Raw genomic sequence first — 20,148 nt, forward strand, 5'->3', positions numbered from 1 at the left:
GGATAATAAAATAAAGGGAACTTAATTTGCAGCAAATGAGGAGATCGTGGGGAATAACTTCCAAAGCTGTGACTCTCTGGGCAAGGGTGAATGGGTTCCTTTTATTTAGGGTTAGGATGAATATTTAGATAGGGGGCTTTGTCATTGTATGTAAAGGCAGGCATAAGGTCTCATATGTGCCATAAGGAAATATACCTATGTATACATTGTTTGTTATGTAAATGAGGCTGTTCCTCCTTGGTGGAGATTTTAGTATAATGAGGTAAAGGTAACTGTCAGTCATTCCACTGCCCATCTGTGCAGGTGCAGGTTGGGGGCAGGGGGGTGGTGGCAATGGTTAGTTTTAAACTGGTCTGGTTGGTCTGGCTGGCTGGTACTCTGAGCAGTTGTTTTGGTTTCCATCACTGAATATTATCCCTATAGGGTCTTTTGTCTGAGTTAAGAGATACGCTGGAAAGAAGAGTGTAAGGAAAAATGGGGACAAAGGTTGGTGAGCACAGGCAAGTGGGGAGTAAAGGTCGTGTCTTGGGGTCTAGCTGGTGATAGTGATAAAATGAAATTTGGGCTGTAGCATTGCCTTTGAGAATTCAGTCATTAAAATCATCCAACAAATAATTGGTGCAGGCTCTAGAAGAAAATGGAAAGCAAATAATATATTTTCCCTGCACTTAAGGAACTTACATCACAAGGTAATAAATATGTAAAGAACTAACCGCTACAGGACAAAAGAAGGGCTAAATGAAGATATAAGCAAAGTGTCTTGAGCACAGAGAAAAACCACTTCCGATTCAGGGAATCAAGGATGGCTTCCAGGATGAGGTAGCATTTAGACCATTGCAGCACTTCCCCAAGAACTATTCTGGGGCACTGCTCATCTGTGCCCAATCTATCTTCTCTGATGTGATGCCGGTAGTTTGAAATCAGCCTTGGAGATAGTATTTACAGTGAGGAAACTGTCAAAACCTGCACTGGTGCATTTCTTCTTCCTTCACACCCGAGTTGATTGTTACCATTTACCGGCATACCAGCGTCTGGTCCTTTGACCTGACTTTACAAAGGAAAAGGTTTACCATGTAGGGAGGAAGACCTAGAAGAATCGCTGAGGACAGGCGGTGCTGTGTTAGAACTCCTGTGAGTCAAATGACAGAGTTTGCTGAAAAATGGTAAGAACATTTAAGGACATGAAATCAGAGGAGAGAGACTTTAATAAAGTATAAAAACTCTTGATTTTTAGAAGTGTTTCAGCAAAGCGAAAGGTGGGATGGTCACTTTTAAGAACTAAACTAGTGACCCTAAGGAATAAGGGTCCTATTCCCTTATTCCCTACACTTTTACTACAGGTAAAAATGTAGAAAGGATGAAATAATTTGTGAAATAAGAGATGTGGAGGGATGATCCAAGAGATTTTGTATGTATATAACAGTTTCATGAAGAAAAGATGGACAAGTAAAGGAAGGTTAATTTTAAAAGAAATAATAAGGGAGATTTTTGTTTCACTGTTCTTGAGAAAGCCTTGATGTGTTTTTGCAAAGATTCACTGAGTTTCAGACAAAATTAATGAAAAAAGTAACTCTTCTAGGAATATCAAGAACAAAAAGTCTTTAAAGCTTCTAGAAAGAAAAAAAAGCACCAAGTTATATGCAGAGAATGTAGAATGAGATCATCTTCAGATTCCATAAACTGGAAATTAGAAAATCTTAAAATATCTGATTCATTAGAAAGTACTTAACCCAGGAGGTACTATACCCAACTAACATATCTTTCATTTCTCAATTATGAAAAGAGATTTTATTTATTTAAAAATTTTTTGTTTATTTATTTTGAGAGAGAGAGAGAGAGAGAGAGAGAGAGGAGCAGGGAGAGGGAGACAGAGAACACCAAGCAGGCTCTGAACTGGTAGCTCAGGGCTTGAACCCATGAAACCATGCGATCATGACCTGAGCCAACACCAAGAGTTGGACGCTTAACTGACTGAGCCACCCAGGCGCCATGAAAAGAGATTTTAAAATAAAGATTCAGAAATATGTCATTATATATATTTTGAGGAAATTACTGAAGAAAGTGCTTTAACCAATATGAGGTAAAGATGACAGCTAAATTATACCCATTTTTCCCAACCAATGAATTGAAGTTTTTATTACTTTTATTTTTACTATTTATTTATTTTTAAGTAGGCTCCACACCCAATGTGGGGCTTGAGCTCATGACCCTGAGATCAAGAGTTGCATGCTCCACTGACTGAGCCAGCCAGGTGTCCTGAATTGAGGTGTTTTCTTTTTTTTTTTTTTTAAAGACACAAGCCCATAAGGAAAAAGAGAAGAGATAGTATTCTGGAAAATGAAGAGCCAAAAAATGATTCTTAACTGACTTAGCAACCTAAGAAAGTTGAATCCTAATCTGACAGTGTGAAAAACTGAGAAGTCGCTCATTACCACCATAGAACCCTTTAGTAGTCTTAGCTCCTATTTAAGTTTCAGGAAGCTTGGGAAATTTCTAAAGGTAGGACTATTGGTCTAAAAATCTCTGGAAAAATTTTCCATATCCCCTCCTTCACTCTTTAGAGGAGGGTGGCTCTCTCCTCCACTTTGGCAAAGACTTTGAAGTTCTTCTTTTTGGAGAATAAGATGCCCTCTGCTCCAGGGACACCAGGCACAGTTGGACAGAGGTTTGAGTGAATGTGGACATACTGAATGTGGTGACACCCTGTCTCTCAACCCGTCCATGAAGCCTACACACAAAGCAAATGGTCAGCAAAGCCACATCCCAGAAAGAGAGAACATGCATAGCTCAGGCTCAGGACATCTGTCAGCATCATTTAAGACAACACTAGTTTGAAAGGGAATCCCCAGATGACTGTTAAAAATAGACGATAGAACTAAAGCCACTTAGGAGAACACTGATCAGGCTTCTGAAAAACTGGGTCATGCACATGGAGTGATAATTGCATGAGGTTTACAGAGGTATATCACAGACCATGTGAGTGCTACTATGTGATTCGATTTGCACGTAGTAACTACCAACTTAATGAATAAGGATGGGAGAGCCTAAATGTTGTTTGAAGTTTGGGGTTTTTGTTGGAAATTCTCCCCCCACACTCCCCAACTCCCTCAAAGGCTAAGAAGGTGAGGGCTAATTGTGAAGAGGAAGTTTTTCTCCTTTCTTTCACAAATATTTACTGAACCCATTAGGTAAAAGGTAGTGTCTAGGGTCTGACGCTAATAAATACTGAAGAATATTTATTATTATTTTTTTAACGCTTATTTTTGAGAGAGAGAAAAAGCATGGGGGAAAGACAAAGGATTCGAAGCAGGCTCTGTACTGACAGCAGAGAGCCCGATGTAGGGCTCGAACTCACAAACTGTGAGATCATGATCTGAACCAAAGTCTGATGCTTAACCAACTGAGCCACCCAGGTGCCCCCTGGAAGGTATTTTAAAAAGCGTAAGGGTTTTTAGAGCTGCGCCTTTTTCCAACCATGTCTTCTGCAGAGAGTATGGTAGAGATTTCAAGCCTTAATGCTCTTGAAGGTTTCAAAAGATGGGTTTGAGAAACCCTTAGAACTCCTCCCAGGCTAGGGTTCTAACTTTTACGTGGAGGTGAGTTGCTGCTGTTGAAGATGGCTCTTGCTAGAGCTTGTGAGGCTGCATCTGTCCTTGCATGCCAGGCTGGAAGTTCTTGGTCTTTCTGCCTCACTGTTTGGACCCCACGGACTGCCAGGGTCATGCTTGTGAATCTTCTCAATCAGGGTTGGCAGAGGTGAAAAACAAGGGTCAAGTTGCAGTGCTCTCTTAGTTTACCTTCACACTTGAGAAAGGGATAGGAAGAATCTAAAAGAATTTAAATACACTTTGCGTCCCAAAGTTCTGGGTGCTTAAGATTAATCGGTAAGCAGAAACACTTGCTGCCCGCATGGGGTTTACAATGCCAGGAGTTAGCAGGCAGCATGGGTCCTCACCCCCCTCACCACAACTCTCTAGGTGTTTTCAGATGTGAACCCACTCACGGTCGTCAGTACAGTGCACTTGCCTTAGCTTGTTCACCTACAGCTGGGAATTGAATGCAGGCGTGTCTCATTTCAACACCAAACCAGCACACCAACCCCCCTTACCTGAGCTGCTATACTCTTGTCTGGATTTAGAACAGCCTTCTCATAGCCCTCCCTCCTGCCACCATTGCACTTTGTAATTCATCTTCGCCCAGCTGCCAGAGTTCACTTTTAGAACCAAATCATATCTTCCCCCTCCCTTACTTTGAAAGCCCTCAGTGAATGAATGGCTAAACAAATAGCAGTATATCCATGCTATAGAATACTACTGAGTGTGAGAATGAAAGAAACTGTGATTCACTCAAAAGCATGGATGAATCTCAAAAATATTAGGTGCAAAAGAAGCCAGACACAAAAGAGTACTTACTCTCTGGTTCCATTTAAATGAAACTAGAAAAGAGTTTAATTGCCTGAGGTCAGGGAGGGAAAGGAGGTCCAGAGGTGTTGATTGGAAAGAGATGCAAAGGAGCATTTTGGAGTAATGGAAAATTTGATATGGATTGTTGTGGTGCTTATATGGGCATACACATTTGTCAAAACTCAATTGCTTATTTAAAATGGACCCATATATTGTATGAAAATTGTACCTCAAAGTTAAAAAAAAAAGTACCTTTGTTAATGATACCCATTACAATTAGAATAAAATAAAAAGTGATGGCTTACAAAAAAAGTAGGTGCTAAAAAGGTGTTGGGTGGAAATTCAATAGCCTTTTTTTTTTGACAATGTATTTATTTATTTATTTATTTATTTATTTATTTATTTATTTATTCAATATATGAAATTTATTGTCAAATTGGTTTCCATACAACACCCAGTGCTCATCCCAAAAGGTGCCCTCCTCAATACCCATCACCCACCCTCCCCTCCCTCCCACCCCCAACAACTCTCAGTTTGTTCTCAGTTTTTAAGAGTCTCTTATGCTTTTCAATAGCCTTTTCTAATTAAAAATTCTTTGAAATAAAAAATTAAATTAAATTTGATTAAAAATGTACTTTATGAAAACTAAAAAAACCCTAGTTTAAAATTTCCCTTAAAATCAGGAACAAATGAATTCTGTAAAGTGACTGTTATTATCAATCATTTTTATTGCTTTGGAATATCAAAAAGACCAAAAAAAAGTTGGTTTAAATATTTTGAAAATAAGAAAATTTTCTTTTTCCATATATAATTGTGTCCCTAGAAAACCCAGAAGATACTACTAAAAATTTCTAGACTTAAAACATGTCTGTCAAGATGACTGAATGCAGCAAGATAAACATGCAAAGTTAGTATCTCTTCTCTGTGTTAGAAAGAGCCAGTTTGAAATGAACCCTGTTCATATTAATTGTAGTGTCTTGTAAAATAGTCAAGAGAAATTTAATAGGGAAGACATAGAACCTATAGGACTCTGTAAGCTGTAAAAATATTGTTGAGGAGAAATAAGATGTGAACAGATGGGAAAACATCAGTTATTTTTTGTCTTTCAAATTTTTATTTAAATTCAAGTTAGCTAACACATAGTATAGTATTGGTTTCAGGAGTAGAATTTAGTGATTCATTGAATACCCAGTGCTCGTCACTTAAGTGCCCTCCTTAATGCCCATCACCCATTTAGGCCATCTGCCCACCCAACTCCCCTCCAGCAACCCTCAGTTTGTTCTCTGTAGTTAAGAGTCTCTTATGGTTTGCTTCTCTTTCTGGTTTTATATTTTGTTTTTCATTCTCTTCTCCTGTGTTCATCAGTTTTGTTTCTTAAATTCCGTATATGAGTGAAATCATATGGTATTTTTCTCTGACTGATTTTGCTCAGCATAAAACACTCTAGCTCTACCCGTGTTGTTGCACATGACAAGATTTCATTCTTTTTGATGGCTGATCAGTTTTCCAGTGTGTGTGTGTGTGTGTGTGTGTGTGTGTGTGTGTGTGTACGTACACACACACACACTACATCTTCTTTATCCATTCATCAGTCCATGGACATTTGGGCTCTTTTCATAATTTGGCTATTGTTGATAGTGCCATTATAAACATTGGGCTGCATGTAACCCTTTGAATCACTATTTTTGTATCCTTTGGATAAATACCTAGTAGTGCAATTGCTGGGTCTTGTGTAGTTCTATTTTTTTACTTTTTGAGGAACCTCCAAACTATTTTCTAGAGTGGCTACCCCAGTTTGCATTCCCACCAACAGTGTAAGAGGGTTCCTCTTTCTCCGTATCTTTATCAACATCTGTTGTTTCCTGAGTTGTTAAATTTTAAACATATCAATTATTGTTTGGGGACTCAATAGTATAGGAGTGCCAATCTATCTCAGATTGATGCAGATTTTATGTCATTCCAGTTAGATTCACAAGGTCCACTACATTAAATGATTTAAAAGATTATATGTATTCATAAATTTCTGAAAATAGCAAATTATGAAGGATGATAGAGGAAAATTGGCCTTCCATGTTTTAAAATGTATTGCCAAGCCTCTGCATCTAAACAGCATGATATAAAGTAGAGGAATGGGGGTAGGATGCCTGGGTGGCTCAGACAGTTAAGTGTCTGACTCTTAAATTCTGCTCAGGTCATGATCTCATGGTTCGTGGGACGGAGCCCCATGCTGGGCTCTGCACTGACAGCAGAGCCCACTTGGGATTCTCTCTTTCCCCTCTCTCTCTACTTCTCCTCCCCCGGCTCATGCTTTCCCTCTCTGTAAATAAACATACATTTTAAAAAATAGTTTAAGAAAGGAAATACTTGAAAGAAAAAAAAATGGATAAGTATGTCAGTGTAATGGAATAGGGAGCTCATAAACAGAAATTAGTATATGTGGGAGTTTTTTCTCTTACTCTATATGAAATGTTAGAACTTTAATTTATGCCAAATTAAAAAAAAATGAGTCCCAGGCAAAGATTAAATGTAAAACATAAAAACAATTAGAATAAAACTGAGGAGTCTAGTTACTATCTAGACATTGGAGTGATCTTTTAAAAGAATAGTGCAAACATTTCTAATGAAAACTAATGATATGACTGTGTTCTGTAAAATTTTTCTGTACAGTGTTCTGTAAAATTTATTTCTGTTTGGCAAAATACTAAGTGCTAATTGAGCATATGTAAAGAATTCTAATTGGCCCATAAACTTGAAATTGAAAGCTGTTGTAAAAAAGTTTTCTTTTTAAATTATTATTGTATGGTCAGTGTCAATTAAATGGCTAAAACATAGATTATTTTTAGATTTCATATGTCAATCACAAATTACTTGATGAAATTTCAGACATTTTGTAATTAAAAAAATTACTATGTCTATATTATACCTTGGAAGTTATGAGGATAGTAAATACAACTACTTTTTAAAAGCTAAAATGAGTATTTTTATATATTATATATTGTATACTATATGGATCTATATTAGACTATAAACATACTCTAATATTAATGTCTTGTTTTGAGCCATAGTATGTTTTTTTTATTTTTTAATTTTTTAAAAATTTACATCCAAATTAGTTAGCATATAGTGCAACAATGATTTAAGGAGTAGATTCCTTAATGCCCCTTACCCATTTAGCCCATCCCGCTCCCACAACCCCTCCAGTAACCCTCTGTTCTCTATAAGAGTCTCTTATGTTTTGTCCCCCTCCCTGTTTTTATATCATTTTTTTTCCCTTCTCTTATCTGTTTCGTCTCTTAAAGTCCTCATATGAGTGAAGTCATGTGATATTTGTCTTTCTCTGACTAATTTCGCTTAGCATAATACCCCCTAGTTCCATCCACATAGTTGCAAATGGCCAGATTTCATTTTTTTTTATTGCTGAGTAATATTCCATTGTGTGTGTGTGTATATATATATATATATATATATATATATATATATACCACATCTTCTTTATCCATTCATCCATTGATGGACATTTGGGCTCTTTCCATACTTTGGCTCTTGTTGATAGTGCTGCTATAAACATTGGGGTGCATGTGTGTCCCTTCGAAACACCTCACTTGTATCCCTTAGGTAAATACCTAGTAGTGCAATTGCTGGGTCATAGGGTAGTTCTATTTTTAGCTTTTTGAGTAACCTCCATACTGTTTTCCAGAGTGGCTACACCAGCTTACATTCCCACCAGCAGTGCAAAAGAGATCCTCTTTCTCTGCATCCTCGCCAACATCCATTGTTGCCTGAGTTGTTAATGTTAGCCATTCTGACAGGTGTAAGGTGGTATCTCATGGTGGTTTTGATTTGTATTTCCCTGATGATGAGTGATGTTTAGAATTTTTTCATGTGTTGATTGGCCATCTGGATGTCTATTCATGTCTTTTGAAGTGTCTGTTCATGTCTTTTGCTCATTTCTTCACTGGATTATTTGTTTTTTGGGTGTTGAGTTTGATAAGTTCTTTATAGATTTTGGGTACTAACCCTTTATCTGATATATCATTTGCAAATACCTTCTCCCATTCTGTCAGTTGCCTCTTAGTTTTGCTGATTGTTTCCTTTGCTGTGCAGAAGCTTTTTATTTTGATGAGGTCCCAGTAGTTAATTTTTGCTTTTGTTTCCCTTGCCTCCGGAGACGTGTTGAGTTAAAAGAAGTTGCTGTGGCCAAGATCAAAGAGGTTTTTGCTTGCTTTCTTCTCGAGGATTTTGATGGCTTCCTGTCTTACATTTAGGTCTTTCATCCATTTTGAGTTTTCTTTTTTTGAATTTGTTTTTTTTTAATGTTTATTTTTGAGATGGAGAGAGAAACAGTGCGTGAACAGGGGAGGGGCAGAGAAAGAGGGAGACACAGAATCTGAAGCCCGCTCCAGGGTCTGAGCTGTCAGCACAAAGCCTGATGTGGGACTCAAACCCGTAAACCGCGAGACCATGACCTGAGCCGAAGTTGGATGCCTAACCGACTGAGCCACCCAGGCGCCCCTTTTTTTGAGTTTATTTTTTGTGTATGGTGTAAGAAAGTGGTCGAGGTTCATTCTTCTGCATGTTGCTGTCCAGTTTTCCCAGCACCACTTGCTGAAGAGACTGTCTTTATTCCATTGGATATTCTTTCCTGCTTTGTCAAAGATCAGTTGGCCATACATTTGTGGGTCCATTTCTGGGTTCTCTGTTCTGTTCCATTGATCTGAGTGTCTGTTCTTGTGCCAGTACCATACTGTCTTGATGATTACAGCCTTGTAGTATAGCTTGAAGTCTGGGATTGTGATGCCTCCTACTTTCTTTTCTTTTTCAAGATTGCTTTGGTCATTTGGGGTCTTTTCTGGTTCCACACAAATTTTAGGATTATTTGTTCTAGCTCTGTGAAGAATGCTGGTGTTATTTTGATAGGGAGAGCCATAGTATTATTATATAACCTCTAGTCAAAGACTATCTCAACATGGCTCTGATATTAGACCAAGTCCTTTACATTTTTATGTCTTTTATCTCACAATTTATAAAAGATACCATTTTAAGAAAAGAACTAAAAAAACTGTCCTTCAGTTTTTTTGGGGTGTGTGCAAAAGAAAGTGATTATGATAATGAAAATCATAACCTCTTATTAGAGATGGTATGATGACTTGTGGTTTGTGAGTTTGAGCCCTGTGTCAGGCTCTGTGCTGACAGCTCAGAGCCTGGAGCCTGCTTTGGATTTTGTCTTCTTCTCTCTTTGCCCCTCCCCTGCTCATTCTGTCTCTCTCTCTCTCTCTCTCTTTCTCTCAAAAATAAACATTTAGGGGTGCCTGGGTGGCTCAGTTCGTTGAGTGTCCGACTTTGACTCAGGTCATGATCTCATGGTTCATGAGTTCGAGCACTGCATCGGGCTTTGTGCTGACAGCTCAGACCCTGGAGCCTGCTTCAGATTCTGTGTCTCCCTCTCTCTCTGTCCCTCCCCCGCTCGCACTCTGTCTCTCTCTCTGTCTAAAATAAATAAACATTTAAAGAAATACACAAACATTTAAAAAATGTTAAAAAAAAAAAAAGATGGTATGAGATCCATCTCACATCAAGAACTTTGAAGGAACTATAGGTGGTTAGCCTGGAGAAGAGAGGACTCATTAATAGGGAATAATGCAGCTGTAATCAGCTTGACCCAGCAGTTGGCCCTGGCCACTGATCTGTGTCTATTTGTTGACTGTGTCTAATACAAAATGGGTCACTTTTGTAGTTGGTAGGGCATACTGTATTGATCACTCTGGTGAAAGAGTCAGGTGATGAACTAATCTTCATCTCAAACCTAAGATTCAGTCAGGGCCACTTTCTGCCTTGGATCAGCTTTGGTCCAGGTGGTTAGGCTGGATTTTAGTCTAATTTAGTTAGGAACAACATTTGGATCATGGATTGCAAGACACCAGGACCAGCTGCACCAGAGATTTCAGCAAGGAAAAACCTGAGGGCATAGTAATGAAGAACATTCAGAAGAAGTCCAGGGTCAGAGCCAGGGCAGACATGTTGTGGGTATCAGGCCATAAGAGAACAACAGGAGTCAAGGCCCCTCTGATCTGTGATCAAGAGTAGCCTTATGCTAGAACCATTATCATAAGAATAGTTATGATAGAATATCTTCTACGTTGCCACTTTGGACCTGAAAAGTATCTTTTCAATGTGGCTAGATACTCCAAGGATGGTCAAGATATAAAACCATTTTAATGAGTGGCAGAGTGTATAACTGCAGTCTCTATCCTTCAAGATGGGTAATGCACAAGTATAGGAAAGAATAGAATTAGAATAGACTTATTCAAAATTACTTCAGATTGGAAAAGTTGGGTGGAAGTCACAAAGAAACAGTTTGACTCAGGGCGCTTGGGTGCTTCAGTTAGTTGAGTATCCAACTCTTGATTTCAGCTCAGATCATGATCCCAGGGTCGTAGGATCGAGCCCTGCTTGGGACTCCGTGCTGAGTGTGGAGCCTGCTTGAGATTCTGTCTCTCCTTCTGCCCCTCTCCTATGCTTGCACCCTCTCCCTTTTTCTCTCAAATAAAATTTTTTAAAAAGTTTGGGGCCCCTGGGTGGCTCAGTCAGCTAAGAGTATGACTTCAGCTCAGGTCAGATCTTGTGGTTTGTGGGTTCAAGCCCCGCATTGGGCTCTAGGCTGGGCTGACAGCTCAGAGCCTGGAGCCTGCTTCGGATTCTGTGTCTCCCTTTTTCTCTCCCCCCCCTCCCCCCCCCCCACCACTTGCATTCTGTCTCTTCTCCCTGTCAAAAATAAACATTAAAAAAAAGTTTGTAGAAGCAGTCTGATTCAGTATGAGAAGTAACCATCTATTTAGAAATCTTTGAGTTTGTCACTTTCCAACTATTGGGGTTCTATCAATCCTAGATAACCATCTATCCAATAGTGCTGTAGAAGAGGCATTCGCACTGCATGGAGGATGAAATGGATCATCTCTGCAGCACTACTCTGTTAAAATTACCTGAGAGATTCTTAAGTTGTGGAAACAAATTTAAATTGTAGAAGTAAATAAGTTTTCAGCAGGCTTATATCAGATAGAAATTTATTGGGAATTAGTCCTTGGTAGAATTTGCAAATCTGTTCCGGTATCAATAAAAGGATTAAAATTGATATACATTGTATCAATTTCTCTGTGAGATGTGATGAATAATAGTGAGTTTTATTTGGGAATCTCCTTTCTCAATATTATCTTAGTGCAGCTAGCAATTAGACCAAATGAAACACTGAACCAGTGTCCTGCAGAGGAAAGGATTCTCATAATGTATTGCCTTTTTCCCTGCTGATGACATAATGTGCAAATGTGTCTAGAGGAGTGACTGTTTCAACCACTGTAAGAAATCTCTTCTGCATCTTGATTAGTGTACACACATCCACAAAAGATTCGGGGTGCAAAATGTTCACATAATTTGTCTTTATGGTCATGACCCACTAAACTGGTTTCATGAACTACTTGAGTGGTTTGTATTATGCAATTTGGTAAACGTGTCTAAAATAGTTCTATTCAAGCTGAGATCTGTAGACATGCAGCATCAGCACCACCCTGAAGCTTGTTTGAAATGCAAGTTCTTGGGCCGATGCACAGTGAAGTTGGAGATCATTTTACTGGTCCTCTTTATACTCCAAAGAGCTTTTGTGGTTATATCCGTTGATAGTTGCCATATTATAAATTAAAACTTAGGAGCTTCAGGGGCTCCTGGGTGGCTCAGTTGGTTAAGTGTCCAACTCTTGATTTTAGCTCAGGTCATGATCCCCCAGTTTGTGGGATTGAGCACCCCCACTGGGCTCTGTACCAGCAGTGCAGAGCCTGCTTGAGATTCTTTCTCTCCCTCTCTGCTCCCCTGCTTGCACACATGTTCCTTCTTTCCCTCAAAATAAATAAATAAACATTAACAAAAGAAGAAGAAGGGTGCCTGGGTGGTTCAGTCGGTAGAGCATCTGACTTTGGGTCAGGTCATTATCTCACATTTAGTGGATTCAAGTTCTACATCCAGCTCAGTGCTGACAGCGTGGAGCCTGCTTTGCTCTCTGTCGCTCCCTCTTTCTGCCTCTCCCTAGCTTGCTCTCTCTCTCTCTCTCTCTGTTTCTCTCGAAAATAAACAGACATTTAAAAAATATTTTAAAACAATTTGTAAAAAAGAAGAAAAAACTTAGGAGCTTTAAAAATGTTTATTTTTTTTATTTTTTCTTTTTAAAAAATTTTTTTTTAATTTTTTTTAATGTTTATTTATTTTTGAGACAGAGACAGAGCATGAACAGGGGAGGGTCAGAGAGAGAGGGAGACACAGAATCGGAAGCAGGCTCCAGGCTCTGAGCCATCAGCCCAGAGCCCGATGTGGGGCTTGAACTCACGGACCGCGAGATCATGATCTGAGCCGAAGTCGGACGCTTAACCAACTGAGCCACCCAGGCGCCCCTTAAATTTATTTTTATAGTACTAGTAATAAATCCATTATATGTTGACATCAGAGCAATGAAGTCACCACACATATATCTCTTGGATCAGGGAACCTCCACAGTATACACCTGAAAAAAATGATGGAGGAAAAGCAAATAAATCTTAGCATTATTGTGAAAGTAGTTTTGACCTTGCAGTCCCCAAAGGTTACTGGGGACTCCTGATAGCCCATAGGACACACTTTGAGAAGTGCTCTTGTAGACTGTTTTTGAGAAGACTAAGACCAAATTTTTGTAATCCTCATATAGGGTAAGTATGGGGTCATGTGAGTCGTTTTCATCAGGAACTTTTCAAAGCCTGGAAGAGTGCAGTTTATCCAGGCCATTGAGGGGTCTATTACCAAATTCCTAGAACTAATTGATAGACTCACTTGGGGGTTTTGGTCTTATTTGAATAATCTTGCTCTCTTCCCTCCCCAGTGCATGCCTCAGTGTCTGGTATAATACTAGCTCTATAATAGATATTTGATAAAATACTTATTTGAATGACTAATAATTCTATAAGTTAGAAGCACTAGATGTTAACAAGATGTATGTGATTGATTGATTTCCCTCAGGACACAAGTTAACAGAAATTGAGAGAAACCAATTATTGGCAATAGCATCATCATTGTTCGTGGCATTCCAATTAAGAGCACAACATTTTCAAGAACATGAAAATTCAAGGTATGTTAGATTATTTAAGACAGCATAAATGAACAAATACCGACAATCTAATCATAGAAAATAGCTAATAAAAGATATAACTGATCATAGTTCTGAATCTTGTGAGTGTTTGCAGACGTATAATAAAATCACACTGTTTAAAAATGGTATTGCTTCTATTTTGTTCAAATGATTTTTTTTAACTCAGAAAAAAGGATCTTGACCCTGCTAATTTGGACATTATTAGAGGTAAGAAGATACTCTGAAGCCCTGAGGAATATCTGTTTAAGTAATTTGTATTTTATTATTTCTGTTTTATAACTTCGTTTGTTAATCTTTGTTAACTTTGTTGACAAAGTTTTGAAAAGTGTTATACTACTAAAAATTAGGATTGAGTCTGAGCAGCTAAAATATACATATATATAAGAAATTCATTTATAAGATACAAGAAAGAGTTAACAGGTTGAGTTAGTTATTTGTGGTCCCTAAGGATACCTTTTAGCTTCCTAGAAATGTAAGTGAAAGAAAAAATATCCTTTGTATCAGGGCAAATAAAAACAAAGTCATCATGAAATTAATGGCTCTAAATGACAGAATTACTTAACATGAATTTCTATGTCCTTGCTAACATAATCCTACTTTAGCAAGTACAGTCTATGACTTGCTAGGGTGATGTTGTTGGTAAAACTGTGTCACTTCAACTTCTTTTCCATGTTTTTTGCTTTTCCACAAGAGGAAGAACAAAGAGAAAAAGAGAAAAGATGGCAGGTGACTGAGCAGCTCTGAAGAACATAGATCAGAAACTCAGATTACCCTCTGAGAATTAGGTAGAGGAGAAGTAGACTGGGTTTCGGCTGTATCTTAATGGCTGACTGGTTTTACTCAGAAAATCTTGGAGTAAATAGTACTCTTCATTTGTTCTTATTCTCAACAGAGAGTATAGGAAGCTTAGTTGATGATTTTTTTTCTCCACTTGTTTTTATTGAAGTATAGTCGACACACAGTGTTACATTAGTTTCAGGTGTACAGCATAGTGATTGAACAGTTCTATACTACATGCTGTGCACACTGTAAACACAGTAACCGTTTGTCATCCTACAACACTATTAATACCATTAACTGTATTCCATATGCTGTAGCTTTCATATGGACTTACCATTCCATAAATGGAAGCGTGTACCTTCTCCTCCCCTTCACCTGTTTTGCCCATGCCCCACCCCACCCCTGTGGCAACCATCAGTTCTCTGTATTCATGGGTCTGTTTCTGCATTGTTTTGTTTTTTAGATTCCACATATAAGTGAAATCATATGGTATTTGTCTTTCTCTGTCTGACTTATTTCACTTAACATTATACCCTCTAGGTCCATCCATGTTGTTTCCCATAGCAAGATCTCATTCTTTTTTATGGCTGAGTAATATTCTCTCTCTCTTTTTCTCTTTCTCTCTCTGTGAGTGTGTGTGTGTGTGTGTGTGTGTGTGTGTGTGTGTGTGTGTGTAGGAAATGGCTATTGTAAATAATGCTGCACTAAACATAGTATTCATATATCTTTTTGAATTAGTGTTTTCGTTTCCCTTGGGTAGATACCCGTTAGTAGATTAATGTATAATCTTTTTTTAAGTCATGATTTGATAGATGTCTAGGGAGAGTTGAGAGGTTACAGAATATCAGTAAATTACTGAATGATGGAAGGAGGAGGAAAGTGGGCAATAAAGCCATGAATCTGGTTGGTTTTTTTCCCTAAAGTTGCACTGGCCAATGTAGTAGCCATTGGCCATGTGTGCTTACTTGAACTGAAATCAAATTAAAAGTTCAGTTTCTCAGGTTTCAGTGCCACTATCTGTGTAGTCACCAACCGCATTTCATGTGCTCTGTAGCCACTGCTGTACTGTGGTTAGTGGCTACTGAACTGAGTGATAGAAAGAACCTTCTATCATTGCAGTTTGTTTCCATCAAGCTCTGTTGCAACAGGGATGTTTTGGAGGGATGTGTGTATCTAGCTTTTGTTTTAAATCCAGAATCATACCTTGTATAATTTTTTTATTATTCTTTTGATAAATATAGTTGTCATATCCTGATGCCCTTCAGATGTTATTTAGACCTTGATCGTTTCTGAAGCCCTGAGGGTCACTAATAATGAAGTGGTTTGATCTTTAAGATATGTATTCAAATTATTTTCAGAGAGTACTGACTTACCACTGGCAAAAATCTGAAAAAGGTTTAAAAAGGAAAAGAATAAAAATTACTTGTATCCCACAAACTTTTCGGGAAGTACTTTTTCACATTTTGATGTATTCCTTTCTAAGTGTATATGTGTGTGTATATTTATAGACATACATACATGTAGCATGCATATACCTCACATAGAGTCATACTGGGAATATAGTTTGACTTCTATTTTTTCATTGTAATATTATGTTGTGAATATTATTTTTATTCCCTAGTCTTTAGAAGCATATTTAAAAATTTTTATTACAGAATTAATAAAACATATGGAAACTTTTGCTCTTCAAAAGATACCATTGAGAAAACTATAAAATAATATATGTAGCAAATGGCAGAATGTATCCAGAGATATATAGATATATAGGTATATAGATAAGGAACTTGAGTTTATAATGTATAAATACTTCTTAAAACTCAAAAATAAGCCAGACACCCCAATTAAAAAAATAGAAATCTTTATTAAAGGAGTTATATGAATGGCAATAAGTTCATGAAAAGGTGTTCAGCATCATTAATCACTAGAGAAAGACAAAATCACATTGCTACACTAATACACACCAACTAGAATAATGTACATTAAGTGGTAAGTGGATAAATAGTTGTGGTATATTCATACAATGAAATACTATTTAGCAGTAAAGTAGACAAAAGTACTGGTATATGTATTACCATGTAAAAAAAAAAGAAAGTCCTGCTAAGAGAAACCAGATTAAAGAAGACTATATAGTCTGTAGTTTTATTTGAAATTTCTAGTAAAGGCAAAAATATAATGATGGGAAGATCAGTGGTTCCCTGGATGCAGGTGTTGATGTCACAGAATTACGTCTTCATACATTCTGTGCCCCAAACCATAAATTAATAATTCTTTTAAATGTATTAATTTCTTAAATTATGTAGAAAACAGAATATGGACTTTCAAAAAAAGTTATAATAATAACAGCTATTATTATTGTCCATAATAATATGGGCTTTACTGAGACATTTATTTATTCATGTGGCTTCCTGGCACTGTCTGGAGTCCTTCCATTTCAGCTTGCAAGACTGCCTTCTGCATTTATTGCAGGGCAGGTCTAGTGGTCACAAACTCACAAACTGCCTCAGTTTCTCTTTATCTGGGAATGTCTTAATTTCCAATTTTATTTCTTAATCCAGTTTTGCTGGATTTCGGATTCTTAGTTTTCAGGTTGTTTTGTTTTTTGGGTTTTTTTTCTTTTAGCACATTGAATATATAAGCTTACTGCCTCTGGCCTCTTCAATTTCTGTTGAAAATCGGGACAGTCTCATTGAATATCCTTTGGAGGTTGATTTGCCTGTCTCTTGCTACTTTCAAGATTTTCTCTTTGGCTTTTGAAAAGTTTGACTGTAATGTGTCTTCCTGGGGGTCTATGAGTTCATCTTACTTGGAGTCCATTGAGTTTCTTGAATATTTATATTCATGCCTGTCATCAAATTTGGGAAGTTTTCAGCCATTATTCACATATTTTCTCTACCCCGTTCTCTCTCTCTCTTTTTGGGGCTCCCATGATGAATACATTCGTCTGTTTGATGGTGTCCCACAGGACCCAGTCTTTCTGTTCTTCAAATTCGAGAATTTCTCTTACCTTATTCTCAAGTTGGCTGATTCTTCTGCCTGCTCAAATCTGCCTTTTAATCCTAGTGAGTTTTTCATTTCAGTTATTGTACTTTTTTAGCTCTAGAATTTTTAAATTTCCTTATAGGTTTTTAATTTTTTTATTAATATTTTCATTTTGTTTTCACATTGTTTGTTCACCTCTTCCTTTAGTTTTTTGAGCATCTTTAAGAGAGAGTTGTTTTAAAGTCTTGGTTTACTATATCTGCCATTAGCTCTTTTTCATGGTCATATTCTGCTAATTTTGTTCCTTGAGAAGACCATACTTCTCTGTTTCTGTATATGACTTGTGATTTTTTTGTTGTTGTTGAGCATAGGACATTTGAATCTGTTAATGTGTTAACTCTGGAAATCAGATTCTCCTCTTTCCTCAGGGTTTACTGGTTGTTGTTGTTGTTGTTGTTGTTGTTATCTGCATTTATTTGTAGGCTGTCTCTATGCCAGCAATCAGCTGATCAGCTTGAGGTGTAAATGTAAGGTCTTCTCAGGTCTTTTCTGAGCATTTCCCTGGGTGTGTACAGTCACTTTCCAGTTTCCCTTATAAATGCAGTTGTTTTGAATGTCTTAGTCTTTATTGTCTGGCTCCTGACAGGGGGAAAAGCAGAAAATGAAGGAGGCAAATGGGGGTACTGACCCTTTAAATCCCCTGGAAGTCCCTTCAGCCAGAGGGAGGGGCTTGCAACACTGGGAGGAGGTGCAGTAAGAATGGCTGTCTACCTTTTTGTCTGCACCTCTGTGATCACAAGCAGTAGTCAATCATCATAACACAGATGCCTAGTATTTGGAGGACAGGATCCTTTTTTTGCCCACCCTGGCTTCCACAAGCCGTGTGGACGCTGCTCCAGGAACACATGCCAAGCTGCCTGCCAGTTGCTGGGGATGTGCTGGGGGATGACTAGCTGTTACTCTGGTAAGACCTGAAATTGACCAAAATTGATTGCAATTTACCATCCCACTTTAACCTGGAAGTTGGCAAGCCTTTGACTGGGCTGGAGTTCTAAACTCAAAATATCAGAGAGATTCTGCCAGTATAATCGTCATTTAGGAGGGTAGACACATTCCTGATGTTTCCTAGTCCGCCATCATCCCAGAATGCTTCTCCTCTATATATTACTATTGAATTTATTACTCTTTAAAAGTTGGAAAAATTATATTAATAAAATATGTGGCCAAAAGTTATGTAAATAACTGTGCACATGTTACCTATATAACAATGATCTATTTTGGGTGAGTTTATTTTCTATGGAACTTACTCATTTAGTAAGCCAGTTTATTGTGAAACAGTATTACCCATGACAACAGAGACCTGTAATATCTAGCAAAATATATTGATTTTTTTGGCAGAGTATAATCTTACTTAAACGAAGTAAATCTAAGTTATTTTTGCTTGTTTGCCGAAAAGGTCCCTGACATCAAAGTTGATGTTAGGTGATTGAATCTTTACGTTTTGGTTCACGAAGCATGATTTCATTATTGGCTTGGGAATGGTGTCTAAGAGTCAGCCTCCAGGTGTGGCTGCACATTTCTCCATCATGGGTGTGCTCATGTAATGTTTATGCTTCCAGATCCAGTAGCCCTCAGCCCTTCCTTTGTGTGGCTTGTTTTGGCTGCTGATCTTATTTTCCCAATATCTCTATGGATTTTATTCTTTCATCATTTATGACTTGGAAAAAGACACTGATGATATGTACCCATAGTATTTGGATAGTAAGAAGATAGCAGTGCCTTTTAGAAGAAAAAAACCCAACAAAACATTAATGTCAGAACAATGGCAATTTTTCTCAGGATGACCACAAATAAATTTGGCAAACACAATTAAGTTTTTACAGAAGTACATGATAATTATTTTTAATTGTCATGTCAGTTATTCTTTTGACAGAAATGAATGCTTGAAAGTTGTGTTAAACAATCACTTCATGTTATTTGAAGTGAGAGTGATTTTGTTGCAGTGTGGTTTGGTTTAATAATTTGTTGCACTAACAGATAATGATTGCAGGAAAAAAGAGTAAAGGAAACAATTTAGTCCCTTATAGTAATCTTTCATTTAGTTTTGTTCAAGATATGCCTGTTTTCCTTGGATCTAAATGCTTGTTCACAGGTCAGGAATCACCTTTCTGAGCGAGGCCCTTTCCTTTCTTTATTCTTGTTCAAGTCCACCTCTGCCATCCCAAGCTTCTCAGGCGCTAGTGAGAACGCCACTGTGCTCTCTCTAAACTTCTGTACTTCTGTCCTTCCCACTGTTATTTCTACACCTGTTGCTTTCTTTGGTTAGGTCTGGTAGCTAAGTAAATAGTCAACTAGGCTTTCTTGAGCTTTATCACTTACATTTTCTAATTTCATGATTATTATCTTTCTGTTATGCTAATTTATCATGTAATGATTGTTAGTTCTTGGGAGAGCTGTACCAACTTCCCCGGTGGTGGAAGGCTGGTGACCAGGTCTCTCTTCCCTAGCAAAGTGCTGTTTTGCATTCACTTAACCTTGTGTGTTGTAAGAATTTGGCAGGGGGTATGGCTCAGGATAAGCCTTTGACTCCTTTTGGCATGTCAGTCCTCATAGTGTAGCTACACTGAGGTATATTGAAACTATTTTAAGGTGTTTCAAAGTAAATGTTGATTCCATGGGTTTTATAAAAATATTTTACTGCAGATTTATAGTAATTTCATCATATATATTTTTGTGGCTTGTGTTTGCTTGTTTGCTTCCTTTTCTTTCTTTCTTTGTACTTTTCCATTTCCCAGAGAATGTGTTCAGATTCCTAAACGTGAACTT

General features: G+C 37.7%; 1 protein-coding gene across 1 annotated transcript in view; it reads left to right on the forward strand.

Annotated features, from left to right (window-relative positions):
• Positions 1-20,148, forward strand: part of PCCA (propionyl-CoA carboxylase subunit alpha) — a 422,256-nt gene that overhangs the window by 221,037 nt on the left and 181,071 nt on the right. The window contains 1 exon segment of the mRNA XM_030313554.1: positions 13,429-13,542. Within this exon segment, the coding sequence (XP_030169414.1) occupies positions 13,429-13,542 (114 nt within the window).

This window comes from Lynx canadensis, chromosome A1 (genome assembly GCF_007474595.2).
Source record: "Lynx canadensis isolate LIC74 chromosome A1, mLynCan4.pri.v2, whole genome shotgun sequence".
NCBI classification, from domain to species: domain Eukaryota; kingdom Metazoa; phylum Chordata; class Mammalia; order Carnivora; family Felidae; genus Lynx; species Lynx canadensis.